This window comes from Protomyctophum bolini (genome assembly GCF_963924005.1).
Source record: "Protomyctophum bolini genome assembly, chromosome: 16".
In the NCBI taxonomy this organism is placed as follows: Eukaryota; Metazoa; Chordata; class Actinopteri; order Myctophiformes; family Myctophidae; genus Protomyctophum; species Protomyctophum bolini.
Window position 1 is genome coordinate 17,250,280 of NC_137877.1, and position 16,726 is coordinate 17,267,005.

The 16,726-nt window shown below is 42.1% G+C and overlaps 1 protein-coding gene across 1 annotated transcript; it reads right to left on the reverse strand.

Moving 5' to 3' along the window:
* Positions 1-1,624: 1,624 nt before the first annotated feature.
* On the reverse strand, positions 1,625-2,956 carry LOC308330855 (zinc finger protein ZPR1-like; the record flags this gene model as incomplete). The annotated part of the gene is made up of 1 exon (XM_080785930.1): positions 1,625-2,956. The coding sequence occupies one exon, from the start codon at positions 2,954-2,956 to the stop codon at positions 1,625-1,627; it is 1,332 nt and encodes a 443-aa protein (XP_080642056.1).
* Positions 2,957-16,726: the final 13,770 nt, after the last annotated feature.

Here is a 16,726-nt window from a genome sequence, read left to right on the forward strand (position 1 = left end):
AAATCATTGAAGACGAAGGTGAGGACGCAAATTCACTTCACACGGGTAAAATTGTTGTAGTTTTATATTTTGCCTAAAGCAATAGAAATCCCCCTTCCTTAGCTCAGGACCTAGTCAACACAATCACAGAAAACGCTAATGGAATTTCAATAATGTGCTAGTTCACAGTAGGTTGTGAAATATTTCTACTTCAGGCTACACATATTTATTTTATTAGTATGATGAAACTGTGTGAAATGATATCCAACTAGGCCCATGCCTGTTGGGAACGATATGCCCATAGGGAACGACGTGCGTTGCGCCCATGGGTATACCCATGACCAGTACATTCATTATCATAGTAGCTGCTATGATGTCATAACCCAGTGCCGTCGAGTTCTGATGATCCTCATGGGGGCTACCCGTGCCTGCCACATGATGATTTGTATACTTATGTGTATTTTGTGTATTACAATGTTTTGTTCTTGCTTATGGTAAATCACTCTGGATTAAGACCGTCTGCTAAATGCTTAAATTTTAAATTGATGTCAATTTGCTTAATGCAAACTAGCCACATGATGTCACGAGTGAGGCCCTGTTTTTTTGGTTGCCACATAATGCCATTTCTGAAAGCCAGACTTTGGAGTGGCTAGTGCCCCCTCACAAATGACAAATTTGTGGCAACACAAACATTAAATGCCATTGACAATTAAAGGAAAGTTTACGTCATATGAAGAGCAAATCGGCTATAACCAATCCCGGCGGACACGGTGGCACAGTTGGTAGTGCTGTCGCCTCACAGCTAGAAGGTCCGTCCTGGGTTCGATTCCCGCTCGGGACGCTGTGGGTGCTGGCGGCGTGTTTCCTCCTCCGCGTCAGCAGTGCCCATACCCGAAGGCGGGGTTGGGGAAAGGGCCTTTCTGTGTGGAGTTTGCATGTTCTCCCCGTGTCCCCTAGGGTAGATACCCTCACAAAAAACATGCAGTAATCCTGGTCACTAAACTGCCTCCCCCTGGCCAGCCGGGGCGCCTGATGGAGGGGAAAGGAACTGGTTGGAATAACGTGTTCCTTCCACGCGCTACGTCCAACCAGGGAAACTCCCTCCTGTCAGGTGTAAAGGAGCAACTTGGACACTCAGGCATGAAGGAAGCATGAGTTCAAGTCCGTTGCTCTCCCCTTGTCTCCCAGGGGACTAGGTTGGTGGAGGGTGTGTAGAGCCCCGGGGATCACATTAGATGATTGACACAGGGGTGAAAAATGGGTTACAAAATCGTGGGATAAAAAATATATAACCAATCCCATACATTCAGTTGTCATCTTACATGATCATGGTGAAAGATTCGTTTTTTAAACATTGTATCATCATAATCAACATAAGTTGACAAATTAATTCATGAAGAAGTATATTAATTTTTTTATTGGATGATGTACGACGACGCAAGCACCCCTTACATGATTTTTGTCCCCCAAACATGAATTAAAGTCCATATTCTTGGCCATATGACTTTCTGAAAGCCAGATGTTGAAAATGAATCACACTCGTGTGAAGTGAGGGGAGCTCTCTACATCATCAGTAATAAATATAAAATAAGTATAATGTTGAAATACAGATAGATGAAAAACAAAGTCATTAGTGGTACACATTTCACTGTGTTTCATAACCCTCAGTTTTCATATCATTCAATCCCAGATCGTCGTTCTGCTCAAAGGTGCGGGTGTATTTCTCAATCTTCATCTCAGGGTCCGGCTCTGGGGCGTAGTCGTTCTGGATGTAACTGTTACCGGCCGGGTCGTCGAGAACTAAATGGATATCCATTTCTCCGGCAATGATCTTGTCAATCTTCTCGGCGAAGAGCTTCAGCCTGTCCACTCTGTCCTCAGAGCTGCTGTCACCACAGAGGAATGGGTTTTTGGAAACAATCAGATCCTTGATGTCCACGAGCAGTCCTTCCAGGGTGGTGAATTTTCCCGCCAGAGCCGCCATGCCCAACTCGAACTCCAGCTCAGGGATGAGTACACGACACGTCTCAGACTTCAGCAGGTCTCTGGACATGTCTGAAGGGCCAGTGAGGTGCAGGGTGATCCGTGTGCCCAGGGCCTCCGTGGCTCCACCGGACTTCACCTCATTGGTCCTGTATCCACATTCATCGCAGACGGTGGCCATGATGATGACATCTTTGAAGTGGGGGATCTGTACAAGCTTCATGTTGGTGGAAGCGGGCGCTTTGCATTCTGGACAGTTTGTGTTGAATGTCTGAACCTCGTCATTGCACATGCCGTCCGAGTCGCTGCCAGTCATCTGCTCTTCCAGCTCATCTCCAGCTTTGATCCCCAGCTGCATGTCCTGCTGCACGGTCCGCTTAAACCGGGTGACAGTGAGAGCTTCGTCCTTCTGGGGGGCCACTGGACTCTCTACAAAACTGTTCCCCGATGGATCCTCGATGATCAACGTGAATTCTTCCTCCACCTCTTTCAACGTTTTCAATTTCCTGATGAACTCGTCTATTTTCTGGGCTACTTCGGGGGCCGTGGCCCTCCTTGCAGGCTGATCCTGCTCCAAGCCGACCACCGCTCGGTCCAGGAGGCCCTCGACGGTCGACAGGGAGCCTTTCTGTGTGAACGCGGGGATTTCTAACTCAACTTCGGGTATTCTGGCAGTCGCGCTGTCGGCCTTCACCACCTCTCGGTTCAAATCCTGCTTCGACTGCACTTTCAGGGTGTAGCAAATACCGTGGTCCTGTATCCGCCCCGCTGACTGGACCTCCGCGTTGGACTCGTTGCAGTTGGGACAGCTGAAGGAGCTGATAACGACTTCTCTGAAGAAGGGGATTCTGGTGAGCAGCAGACGGGTGACACCGTTCTCGTAACAGCTCATACACAGACTCTCCATCTCGGTAGGATGTGAGTCTTCATCGTCCACGCTGATATCCTTAAACACATCCCTGCCCCGCACGGTGTCCTCTGTTACCACAGACATTTTAACTTCTCTACTCAAAAATATCCCAGCTCAAACTGCGTTTGAAAGCGATGTCTGTTTTCGCTCTGAGATTAATCTAGAACAATCTGGTAATAGACAATCGCCTTCCAAAGACGCTGCTTGACTGACAACTATTTACTTTGTAGCCTTGATATACTTCTTCCGTGACAAGAAGAGAGGAGAGTTACAGCACAAAATCTAAATTATTCCATTCCTATATTCCCATATGCTGAATTCCATTTGATATAATATAAATATCTGTATGGAATCTGTCTTGCTCTTGCCCAAATATGGACATGATGTCATAGTTCTGACACTATAGATGCTGGACTGCACTGGCCTCCAAGTACAGTGATAACAGGTAGCCTATACCGCACGCACACACACCTGAGCTGCGTAGTTGAATGACTACGCAGCTCAGGTGTGTGTGCGTGCGTGCGTGTGTGGGTGCATGAGATGAGCAGACGGAGTATAGGGAGTCTCTGAACTTTACTTCTAAACAAAATCAACTAACACACAGTGTTAATCACAATATAAACAAAATGTCAAAATGCATATTGTGCATTTTGACAACCCACAACTTTCCCACACTATGAACGCACGCACGCACGCACGCACGCACGCACGCACGCACGCACACACACACACACACACACACACACACACACACACACACACACACACACACACACACACACACACACACAAATGTACCAACAACAATCAACAATTATATGCCATAAGCCTAAGCGAATAAGTGGCAGCCTTAAAAGAGTCCAGTGTTGGAGCATGGCAAATCTCTATTGGGAGAGAGTTCCACAGGGTGGGGGCTGCCACTTGAGAGTAGCTGACTGCATGTCTTGGGGACAGAGAGGAGGAGATCAGCTATTTTTGAAAGATTTTGAAAGTGAATACAGTTAATACACCCATTTTCATAATATATCTTCATAATAATTTGTCTTCACTAATGTTAATTGTAATGTCATGGTCACGTCCTGAGCCCCTCCGTTTGTCCATGATTTTCCTCTGTCTCTCCCAACTTAAGTCCTGCTCCTCTGACTCTGAGTGCCATCACCTGTGAGGACCAGCTGAGCCAGGTTGAGTGATGAGCTCCAGTGACTATTTAAACTCTGCCTTGTGTTTGTTCAGTGCTGGATCTTAAGTTAGTGTCAGGTTTTATGTTCCGTGTGTCATGTGTATGTACTTTTGTTATCCTATGTCTTTAACCAAGTAAAGTCAAGTTTATGTGATCTTCTTGTCCTGCCTTTGTTTGAGTTTCCTGCACTTTGGGTCCTAACACCTGCAAACCGTGACAGGTACCATGTGTCTACTCTCACGCAGTGTCTCAGAGGGCTGTGGATAATTCAGAAACCCGCGTACCACTGATTTTGCACATACTGTACTGTACATTACAAGATATCGACTCAATAGTAATGATACAGTATATGTTTGACTCATTATTTATTATTCCTATTTTCCATTGTGATTGCTGAAACATTTCATTGCAGGTGACCTCCATTTTTCAAGTTGTAACCCATCACTTAATAATTACACTGTGTTATTAATAGATGTATTGAATGTGAAGAGGAGTCAACTATACAATGGAGAACCTGTGTGGGATTATAAGTGTAAAAAGTACTAGTGAACTACTAGGTTACGGTATGAGCAAGACCTCGCTTGGGGAATGGGAAACATATTCAGAGTTAGAAAGACTTAATTTTGAACGATTTGGATAACATTTACACCGAATCTGATGACCACTGTATGAATCATACAATCATACAACCTATTCATATACTCTGGTTTTAGGTGATAAGACGTACGACATGATGTCATGCCACAGTGATAAGCGCCTCGCAGCTCATCCGAACATATCTCTCTGTTCTTAATAACCACTGTTTCAGTGATCAACTTATCACCTAAAACTGACCTATCATAGGCCTTTAACACTAGCATGACTGAGAGGTAATTTTGACCTATTTTGAGGTTGATTATCTTTGCCCAGCAGCCCATGAAGCTTTCAGAATGCCCCCCTTTCATATCCATCATCATTCCATTATCTCAGATTTTTTTAATTTAAGCAAATGCTACTTCTGTCACATTTTACTTTAGTCATGCAAGTGTTAATGTAATGGTGCATTTATATATAGCGCCTTTATCCAAGGTGCTTTACATAGATTGTGCATTACATTCAACCATTCACACACCGATGGCAGCGGAAACCATGCAAGACACCAACCAGTACATCAGGAGCAATCAGGGGTTCAGTGTCTCAGGGTTCGAACTGGCAACCTTGCGGTTACCATCCAGCCACTCTACCCCTGAGCCGCCGCTGCCGCCCCTAATCATAAATGCCTATATGCTCCAGCAAGGTTGTTCAAGGTGGATTATTGTGTGAACAGGAATACTGAAGTCCTTTTACACCCCTTATTAAATCATCAATTTATCTGATGAGTTGATTAGTTTGTGGCTGAGATCTAAAAACACAATTCAAATTCCATTCCACAGATAATGCGTTCTTGTGCCATATTGTTCTTATCAGAAATAATCTTGAAATCATGTTATTTTCAAAAAGCTAAAGCTAATTAACTAAGCTGACACAAAATAATATTGGTGATTGCTTTTCGACAGCAGATAAAAGGTTTTGTATTTTACCTAATTTTCACTGTGCAACTGCTGAGCTGAAGTTGACATGCTGATACTGAAACTTGATCAACTAGGAATTAATTGACTGGCACACTGACACTGACTCTGACAAATTGGAAACAGGTTTTTTGATTCATTTTAATTGAAAGGTTTTACTGATGGCGTTTATAGATAAAATAGTACATTCATTTCAAGATCAAACTCGGTTGGGGGATGAGCCGAAAGTTTGTTTGCAAATAAGGCTTAATTGTGTGTTTTGTGGAAATTAAACAAGACTGCATCAAAGTCAAAAGATAAGAACTGCAAAGAAAATGATGCAACCTTTTTTTAAATGAGCTCACTGTTAATTGCTTTACCAATTCCAATATCTGAGGAAAGATCTAATTGATTTGGACACTGTGGTCAACCATTAAATAACTGTTAGCACTAGCAGTGCTGGAAGAAGCACTACAAAGTTCTACTTAACTAAAAGTAGCATTTCTACATAGAAATATATGTCTTGTGTACCCAAGAGCCTTTACTAGGCTGGGTAGGCCTACTCCCTCCTCAACACCAAATGTCTTTTCAACGGGTCGCATCTGCTATTTGGGACAAATGTTTGCCCAGACAGGATGCTAACGATTGAAGTGGCCTAACAAAGCAGCCACTCCAGTCCCTTTCAGCCAGTAATGAATGGATTATGAGTGTTGTGCACAGACGCACGCAAGCGCACACACACACACACACACACACACACACACACACACACACACACACACACAGGCCACAATCTAATTGGTTTTATTTCCCAGAATCCCACAGGTGCTCTGTCCCACTTGAGAGATCAAATTCGGAGGAAACCATGACAACATGTATTTGATTTTCTGGTCATTTTTATCAGAGTGGAAAATCATTGACATCCCCCCGAGGTTTCTGCCGTGGATTTTGAGCTCATACGATGATAGTTTCTTTTTTTGCCTACGTATAATACGTGAAGAGGAAAAAAATAGTTTACAGGAAGGGCAGACACTTTTAAGTACAGAATGTTCAGACGGAAAACCATAAATGCATTTCAAGGAGCGGTAACCATTTGAGTGAGTGGAAGTCGCTGCTTCTGGCTGCATGGCACTGGTCCAGATTGTTAATTTAACCTGTTAAAACTTTATATTGACAGGGTCCTCCGACCCTACCTGGGCCCTCATCAAACCCTGTACACTCAAGACACTGCCCCCGCTGCCACCTTTAGATCTCCATATATGGAGCAGCTGACCTGTTCTGACATTCCATATGTTGATCTGACCTCATCAAACCATGTACACTTGTCGTGAGAGAGCTAACGGCTGTAGCTCTCCACACTACTCATTCTCCCCCAGACAGTGGCTGGGGAAACAGGCTTCATGTGCGGCCTAGAGGGCAACTAAGCATGTGCAACACCATACCTAGAGGTGTCCTTTGGGAAACCGGGCCATTGTCTTTTTTTTGTTAGATCCATTTATTGTAGGCCAACATATTCTTGATTATCTGTATTATTCTACATTATTGTGAATACATACTCGCATTTAGACCTTGGTTTCAGTTTCCCCTTTATATGTTGCATTACCTTTTACCCCTAGACAAGTAGACAATGGGTCTTGTAACAACACTCAAGACACGCCAGTACAGAATCGCCCTCAGGGCGTCTTACTGGTAGCTCTGTTTCAAGTTAATCTCATGAAGGGACACATAATAAATATGAACTGAGGGTACAATGTCATTAAAAAAATGTAAATCAATGTAAAATCGGAGTGGTAATGGAGCATACACTAGTGCTAGTGGGATTATAATTGTTTTGATGCCTGTCGGCAAACAGCCATGGCCGCAAGAAGGCATGTTTTCGGGTTGCACGTCCAATCGTCCATCCTTCAGTATGCCTCAACCTCGTGAACTTAGCTGTATATATCTCAAGGAATGAAGGGAATTTCATGACCTTTGGCACAAACGTTCCACTTGGACTCGAGGACGAAACGATTAAATGTAGGCCGTCGAAGGTCAACATCACTGTCTGCGACATCACGAATGACATGCATGGCACCAGTTGTCTGTCTGGTATAGTGTCAAGCGAGTAAGCGACTGACCCATGTTGAGTAGAGGGGCATGGGGTCAGAGTGGAACCCTCTTGTTCATTATTGCATCTTGGTACCTCTGAGCTGCTTCAAAGCCTTGACTCAGCCTCATCAAAGCTGCATCCCAGAGGATCTCACATTGAAAATAACCTGTTCAAGGCCAGGTTCACATCACAATGTTTCCTTTCAGGGATCTGTAAATGAACCATGTGTATCAGCAGCTTGCGTTGCTTCCATTTCCCATCTGTCCATGTGGGATGCTAATCAATCAGTCCATTTGATTTATACATTGCCAAATCACGAAGTATTCTTCCCAAGACGCTTGATGGAGCAGTTACTTACAGAGACACCACAATTCCCCCGTGAGCATCGCTTGGCGATGGCACCAACGAAGAACTCCCCTTTAATGGGAACATCGAGCAGAACCTGGCTCTAGTTGGGCAGCCATCTGCCTTGGAGAGAGAGAGAGAGAGAGAGCCTTGCCTACATGTACACATGCAGTACTATTTCTAACAACAAATTTACATTTTTGTGGTTTTGTAAGTTAGTTTTCCCAAGTTGCAATGTGACATTAAAGGGATACTACGCTAGCCTCAGTCCCAGGCTTACTTATCTGTGAAAAGAAAAGCCTGGTCACAACGTAAGGCAGAGAAGCGGTGGATGTATCCTCCGGAACATCCGTCAGCTGTATTTCCCCCGGATACGATATTTCCCCGACCACTTGTTTCATTCGCGGAGAATGTAAACTGATTGGTACAGCATCAACGTCATTTCCTTGGGCGATACTTCCGCCTGGCTTTTTTATAATGAAAAAAATCTAAAGGCTGCAGTGCAAAACGTTGTTGCTGGTGGTTCTTGAAAGGGGCTGAAGCTTTATGCCATCCAAAAACACATTTCTTCCACATGACCACTTTCAAATCCTATATACTTCAACTTTATTACCCCAGGGGTCTATTACTAGGCCCCCTCCTCAGAAAAAATCTGCTTAATAATCTGAAATTCTGAAGCCAACAAATGAGACTTGGAGTAGGTGGTGGTGGTCCGGACCCCTCCTCTGTAATTCCTGTGGTAAAATACATATTCATTGTGCAAAGCTTAACACAAAATGTATTCTGAGCACCATGCTGTGTGTGGTTGTCTTTTTTTCTCCTCCTTTCTATTTCAATGCATATCAATGTCCTCTGAGAATGCCAAGAAATAGCCCACCTCTACTAACAAACAACATATTGGATGAACATGCATAGGCCCCTACCTGTCATCTTGCACAATCCTTGTACACTCTGCTTGTGTGAGGACTAGCACAATTATAACAAATGCCATCTTCTCTTGCATTGTGTTCCTCTGTGATAAAAAAAAATACATCCCTATTTATGACTAGGAGATTTAGAAAAGAACATACTGTACAGAGTAAACACTGTAATTTTGGCCTATTTCTCTACATTTGGATGTCACAACTAACTCAGAGAGCTGGGAAGGGAACTCAAAGTGTTAATTTACCTCAGATTATATATATATACAAAATAGACCTAGATGCATGTTTGGAACACAATTGGGATGGGATTAACTGGGAGTAACTGTTCTGACTTCTTCACAGCATTGTTGCAATTATGCCTAATCCCAAACCTTTTCCTATAACAGGCTGCATTTCAATTATGACACACTCTCTCTCACTCAAATAGCCAAGCACACATGCATGCAGTCCATCACACACAGGCACGCACGCGCACACACACACACACACACACACACACACACACACACACACACACACACACACACACACACACACACACACACACACACACACACACACACACACACACACACACACACACACACACACAGAGGATTAATGCATACAAAGAATGAAATGAACAACATATGACCTCAGGGCTCAGGGTCGTGACACTCTTGCATGTGAACTGTAAACAGTTTTGTTGTTGCTGCTTTGAGATGGTAAGCACGTTTGTTTGGCTGCAGAGTATCATCTCTCATTGTGCACTGACTGCACTCATTGTTTGATCTATGAATGCTGTGGTGGCTGAGGGCTATAAGTGCGGTTCTGAGAAACAAGGTCATTGAACGTACGTGCTTCATTTAGCAGCAGCCGGCAGCTTCGTAGGAAAACGCAGATCAAAGGCATTAGATGGTTATGTTACCAGTAATCGATACATCATCAGGTTGTATCCGTTCATTACGACTCAGGAGAAGAAATATGGTGACAACCTTCATTTGAATCAGATCTGCATGAACGCTGTCCAATGATTTGCTCTGGAAAATAAATGAATTTCACATCACACACTCATTTCTTGATCAGGCTCAGCAAAGGTTCCAAAAGTGGAGTCTGGAGACCCCCAGAGGTCCCCGAGGGTATTCTAGGGGGTCCCCAGCTAAATGATTGATAGTTCATCTTCATCATTATTATCACACGCACATTGCACAAGTAGGCCTACAGTAAATGCAACTAAAGAACATACTGTACTGTACCAGAATGTCTGCGCTTTAACAGTGTTTCACTGTTATGTATTTACCTACACAATAAATCCAAATGAGTCCATAATATTTAGGCCTAATAAGATGTTTATCCCTGGGACCCTAATATAATAATAATAACACAACAACAACAACAATAACAACAACAACAACAACAACAACAACAACAATAATAATAATAATAATAATAATAATAATAATAATCACACCCGTGTGAAGTGAGGGGTGCTCTTATCATCATACGTCATCATACATCATCTCATTTTATTCTGGCCATTCACAATTTGCGTCCTCACTTTTGTCTTGTTTGTGTTTACACACTTTTGTCTTCAATGTTTGTGTTTACACAAACCCATCAAAGCTGGACATAGAGGGCCCTCAACAAAAAAAGAAAAAAGAAAAGAAAAAGAAAATCATGTCTAAAAATGTTCTTTAGGCTACTAAGAGACCCAGGGATAAACATATTAGGCTTAAATAGTCTGTTGGTAAATAAATGTATATTAAAATGGGTCTTAAGATCCCACTAAATAATAAATTGTGTCATTGGCATTTTGCAGATGGTCCCTACTCTATAGACAAATCCACGGAGGAGGGGTGCCCTGGGCTGGGCACAACAATAGCTGAATGTGGTGCGTGCGTGTGTGGTCGCTTCAAGCAGTAGACCTGTTGCTTGTTTTCTCGCAAAATCTGGCAACACTGCGCGAGACGAGCCTCCAGTTTACAGCCCCTTTCCCACTCCCTCCTCCTCCATAGTGCTGCTGTTTGACAACAAGCTCAGTTTATAGCCTACACTTGGAAGTAAAATTGTAAAATAAACAACTTGCTAAGCTTCTAAGAAATGGAAGTTGAGTGGAGTTGTCAGTGGGGGAGTTCAAGCATCTTCTTTCTAATTGACTGGAGTTTACAGGTGAGTAGCTACAGTTAGCTGCTCATCATAGCATGCATGTTTGTGTTTGTTTACCGAATGCTTAAGCATTCGGTGTGTGTCATTTGTGTCATTTCACCTGATACCGTTAAGAAACATAGTAAAGCAAAAACCAGACATGATAAAACATTTGTGTGGTGTAAAAAAAAGAGAGAAGGCAAGGCAGGTTGTTTGACTATAAATGACTATAGCCTACATGATCTGTGATAAATGTGTTTGCTTCACTCACTGAGCAACACTCAGCTGTTGCCAATGCCAATTGCCAAAGCAACGTGGTTCCTAAAGATGAAGCCAGTGGAAATAGCCGACTCACATCATGACGTTTTGTGAGCTTGTAGGTCTACTATAACTTTTAGTAATACAGTTACATTTAAGTTTTACATTACTTCTTGAGATTTTTTTCCTAATTTAAAACAATTCATGAAAATGTACTGATGAAATAATAATCTTTTGAAATAATTGAAAACTAAATATAAGAAACAAAATATCAAGAGATATTTAGGCCTACTTTTGACTCAAGTGCTAAACTGCTAGCACATTCTTTGAACTGCTATTCATATATCAATAATGTTAATGTTTTTTATGTTAATCAATAAGTATTCAATGACTCTTATTCAGAGGCGATGAGGTGTAATGGAACATTATGGTGCAGACACATTCATTGGGTAACATGTCATTGTTCCTCTGACCTCCTGTTAGTCCAACCAATTACTAACACTATCCCAAACTTTAACCGGCCACACCTCAGTCTTAACTGGCCACGTAGGCATAGGCGGCGGGTGAGTTTTACCTTTGGGTAGGCTACAGAATTGCGTTTGGGGGAGGACTCTCGCGGCCGAGCGAAGCGAGGCCGCCGCCGCGGATTTATTTATTTATTTATTTCCCAGATGGTCTAAAAATGAGTTATTTAGCATACTTTTACCAATGAATTAGCCTATACACAGACAACGACTTTTGGACGTCTTTTTCTCAAGTCTCGAGTCAGTCAGTACTCAGTGTAGATTACCCGGCGGTGTTGCTGCCCCTCCGGGAGTCGCGGCTCATGGCTCTACAGACGGCACAGAGACAGCAGTCACTCCGCTGAACGTGTCAGTGTTGCTGCAGTGGTGTGAACTGTGAACCGTGCAGCCTAGGCACTGGTGCTGCTGAGTTCTGACACAGCCGACTCACAGCTTCTTCTTCTGAATTAGGCTACTTTATATTTGCATTGAAAAATACATTTTGCTGTTTCCCAAAACAAACCAGCGCGCGGCCGCGCGCTACTCTTTGCTACAAAGCGACTGGAAGGACGAGGTTTACAGACATACCAATAGTAGTCAATCATATGCTGTATAGTGTATAGCCTATCCGATCAGCGATCACCATGGGGGGCAGCGACAACACACACACACACACACAATAGCCTTCTATAATGCTGCGCACATATATTATATATATTTAAAAAAATATCCAGCATAATTTTTGGGAAGGCTAAGCCTTCCCTAGCCTTATGCACCCGCCGCCTATGCACGTAGGTCGCTAACCCTAACCTCAGTCTTAACCGGCCACGTAGGTCGCTAACCCTAACCTCAGTCTTAACCGGCCACGTAGGTCGCTAACCCTAACCTCAGTCTTAACCGGCCACGTAGGTCGCTAACCCTAACCTCAGTCTTAACTGGCCACGTAGGTCGGACTAACAGGATGTCAGACTTATGAGCAGTCTTATGGGCAGTCCCCATTCATTGCCACATTTGGAGTGTTACACATAGGATTCTTTTCATGTATTTTATGATATGTGTTGCCACCCAGCAGGTATCTCTTTTTATATGGGAACTGAGACGAGGCTGTGGCTGCACAACATTCAGCTGGACATCGGGTGAAGATATCCGGAAGAAGAGCAGTGGAAAAAGTCGACTCAAGGTTGGATTGATTGATTCTTTCTTTCTTTCTTTCTTTCTTTCTTTCTTGTGGTCTTATTGATTAACCCTAACCTCAGTCTTAACCGGCCACGTAGGTTTTGATGTTAATCAATAAGTATTCAATGACTCTTATTCAGAGGCTATGAGGTGTAATGGAACATTATGGTGCAGACACATTCATTGGGTAACATGTCATTGTTCCGACCTCCCGTTAGTCCAACCAATTACTAACACTATCCCAAACTTTAACCGGCCACACCTCAGTCTTAACTGGCCACGTAGTTTGCTAACCCTAACCTTAGTCTTAACCGGCCACGTAGGTCGCTAACCCTAACCTCAGTCTTAACCGGCCACGTAGGTCGCTAACCCTAACCTCAGTCTTAACCGGCCACGTAGGTCGCTAACCCTAACCTCAGTCTTAACTGGCCACGTAGGTCACTAACCCTAACCTACCTAAACGACACCAGCCTGTACTGTTCCGGGGTCGACCTCCAACACCTCCTGCAGGTAGTGGAAGCTGACCTAAATTTTTGAAAGAAGTGGTTTGATATAAATAAATTATCATTAAATATAAGCAAAACTAAATTTATTATATTCGTCAATAAAAATATAAATTCATCAATCAAACTAACCATAAATAACAAACAAATCGATCAAGTAACCCACATAAAATTCCTAGGAATCATGATTGACAACAAACTCACCTGGAAACCTCACATAGACTATTTAAAAACTAAAATATCGAAAACAATAGCAATCCTATACAAAATGAAAGACATCATTAATACAAAATCACTCCAGACATTATACAATTACCTAATTCTACAATATCTAACTTACTGTGTCGAAGTCTGGGGAAACACATATAAAACTATACTCCACCCCATTTTTATTCTACAAAAGAAAGCAATAAGAATTGTCAACCGGGCTGACTATTATGCGCCAACAAATCCACTATTTTAACCCATTTTGCGCGGGAACCCCTTTTTGTGTTTTAAACATTATGCTATAATTTAGCTATTGAAAAATAGCAGATCAACAAGCTCATAGCGTGCCACCGAGTGGCGCGCTACGAGCTTGTTGGTCTGCTATTTTTGAAAAATTTGAGCACCACTAATACAGACAATTTCGACGTCAGGCCTAAATGGGTTAAAAACCGCACATTGAAATTTGCAGATCTAGCCAACCTCAACACAGCAATAATAATTTACAAAGCATATAACGGGTCGCTTCCAGTCAGCATGCAGGAGCTATTTAAGCCTAGGGAAAACGGGTATGAACTCAGGGGAATCGGAATTTTTGGGGTGAATCTATGGAATAATCTGGACACTGAATTAAAATTAAGCAATTCAATCATAAAATTCAAGAGAACATATAAAACAAAGGTAATCGAGGGCTATATGGAATCACTCTAACTAAGTGTTAATTATATATTAACAGTAATTATACAGTATATATGTGTATCCCCGTACCTACCGTTATCTGAAGACTGTATGAGTGTGAGTGTGTGAGGACATGCACATCTCAAAATCAAACTAAAACAGTATTCATGTATACGAGGCAAGCACTTCATATGTATGTAGGACCATATGTATATGTGTTTGAATTATAGGTAAATGTATGTACTGTATGTATGTATGTATGTAGGCTATGTAAGTTTATAAAAGAAAAAAGTTAATAATTATTATTATTAGTAACATACCGGTAATCATAATTGTAACAATTATCATTATCACTCAAGTTGTAGAAGTAGTGCTTTTTGACCAGCTTTTTTGATCAGATTTTTTCTTTCAACATGATTTTGTTTAATCCTTTCATTAGAAATGCAGCAATGTTGAAAACGGATTTCTTTATTTAGTCTTTGTTTCCTTATACGAGATTACTGAAATCTCAAAAAGGTGGGCATAATAAGCTTTGGCTTCGGCCCTTTCCTTTTCGGTCAACTGTATCATGACAACCCCTTTTCCTTGTATGTAATAATGTTGGATAAACCATGACCGAGACAAATAAACTATCTATCTACAGTATAACCTCAGTCTTAACCAGCCACGTAGGTCGGACTAACGGGATGTCAGATTTATGAGCAGTCTTATGGGCAGTCCCCCATTCATTGCCACAATTGGAGTGTTACACATAGGATTCTTTTAAAGTATTTTATGATAATTTATGTGTTGCCACCCAGCAGGTATCTCTTTTTATATGGGAACTGAGACGAGGCTGTGGCTGCACAGCATTCAGCTGGACATCGGGTGAAGATATCCGGAAGAAGAGCAGTGGAAAAAGTCGACTCAAGGTTGGTTTCTTTCTTTCTTTCACATTTTGTGTAATTTGTGGACCTTATACGAGATTACTGAAATCTCAAAATGGTGGGCATAATAAGCTTTGGCTTCGGCCCTTTCCTTTTCGGTCAACTGTATCATGACAACCCCTTTTCCTTGTATGTAATAATGTTGGATAAACCATGACCGAGACAAATAAACTAACTATCTATAACCTCAGTCTTAACCAGCCACGTAGGTCGGACTAACGGGATGTCAGATTTATGAGCAGTCTTATGGGCAGTCCCCCATTCATTGCCACATTTGGAGTGTTACACATAGGATTCTTTTAAAGTATTTTATGATAATTTATGTGTTGCCACCCAGCAGGTATCTCTTTTTATATGGGAACTGAGACGAGGCTGTGGCTGCACAACATTCAGCTGGACATCGGGTGAAGATATCCGGAAGAAGAGCAGTGGAAAAAGTCGACTCAAGGTTGGTTTCTTTCTTTCTTTCTTTCTTTCACATTTTATGTAATTTGTGGACGGCGCCGATCGTTCCAATCATTATGTCCCGATCATATATCAATAATGTTAATGTTTTTTATGTTAATCAATAAGTATTCAATCACTCTTATTCAGAGGCGATGAGGTGTAATGGAACATTATGGTTAGTCCAACCAATTACTAACACTATCCCAAACTTTAACCGGCCACACCTCAGTCTTAACTGGCCACGTAGGTCGCTAACCCTAACCTCAGTCTTAACCAGCCACAGGTCGGACTAACGGGATGTCAGACTTATGAGCAGTCTTATGGGCTGTGTTAAACATAGGATTATTTTAATGTATTTTATGATAATTTATGTGTTGTCACCCAGCAGGTATCTCTTTTTATATGGGAACTGAGACGAGGCTGTGGCTGCACAACATTCAGCTGGACATCGGGTGAAGATATCCGGAAGAAGAGCAGTGGAAAAAGTCGACTCAAGGTTCGTTTCTTTCTTTCTTTCTTTCTTTCTTTCTTTCTTTCTTTCACATTTTGTGTAATTTGTGGACGGCGCCGATCGTTCCAATCATTATGTCCCGATCACGTTTATTTTGCTCCTGATCCGTCTTTCACGCTTCTGAGTAGTCTTTGTTGATGATCTCTGACTGGGACCAGAAGGAAAACAAATTTGTGTTGTATGCTGTGTACACACAATACACTAATATGATGAGCAATTACCGTAATTAGTGCTGCACGATTCTTGTGAATCTCGATTTTTCTCGATCACGATTTTTACACAGTTCTCTGTTTTACCATGGACATATTTATTGTCGTTAGTCTGTGGCACCTGGAGCCAACTTCAGTGACTTTAAACAGACAACATCAAAGTGCTTGACTTAAACCTCTCTTAAAGTCTCTCTCTTGTAGCAAAAACATTAATAGTAAAATAACAAAAACAGTAAATGAGTTGGATATCCG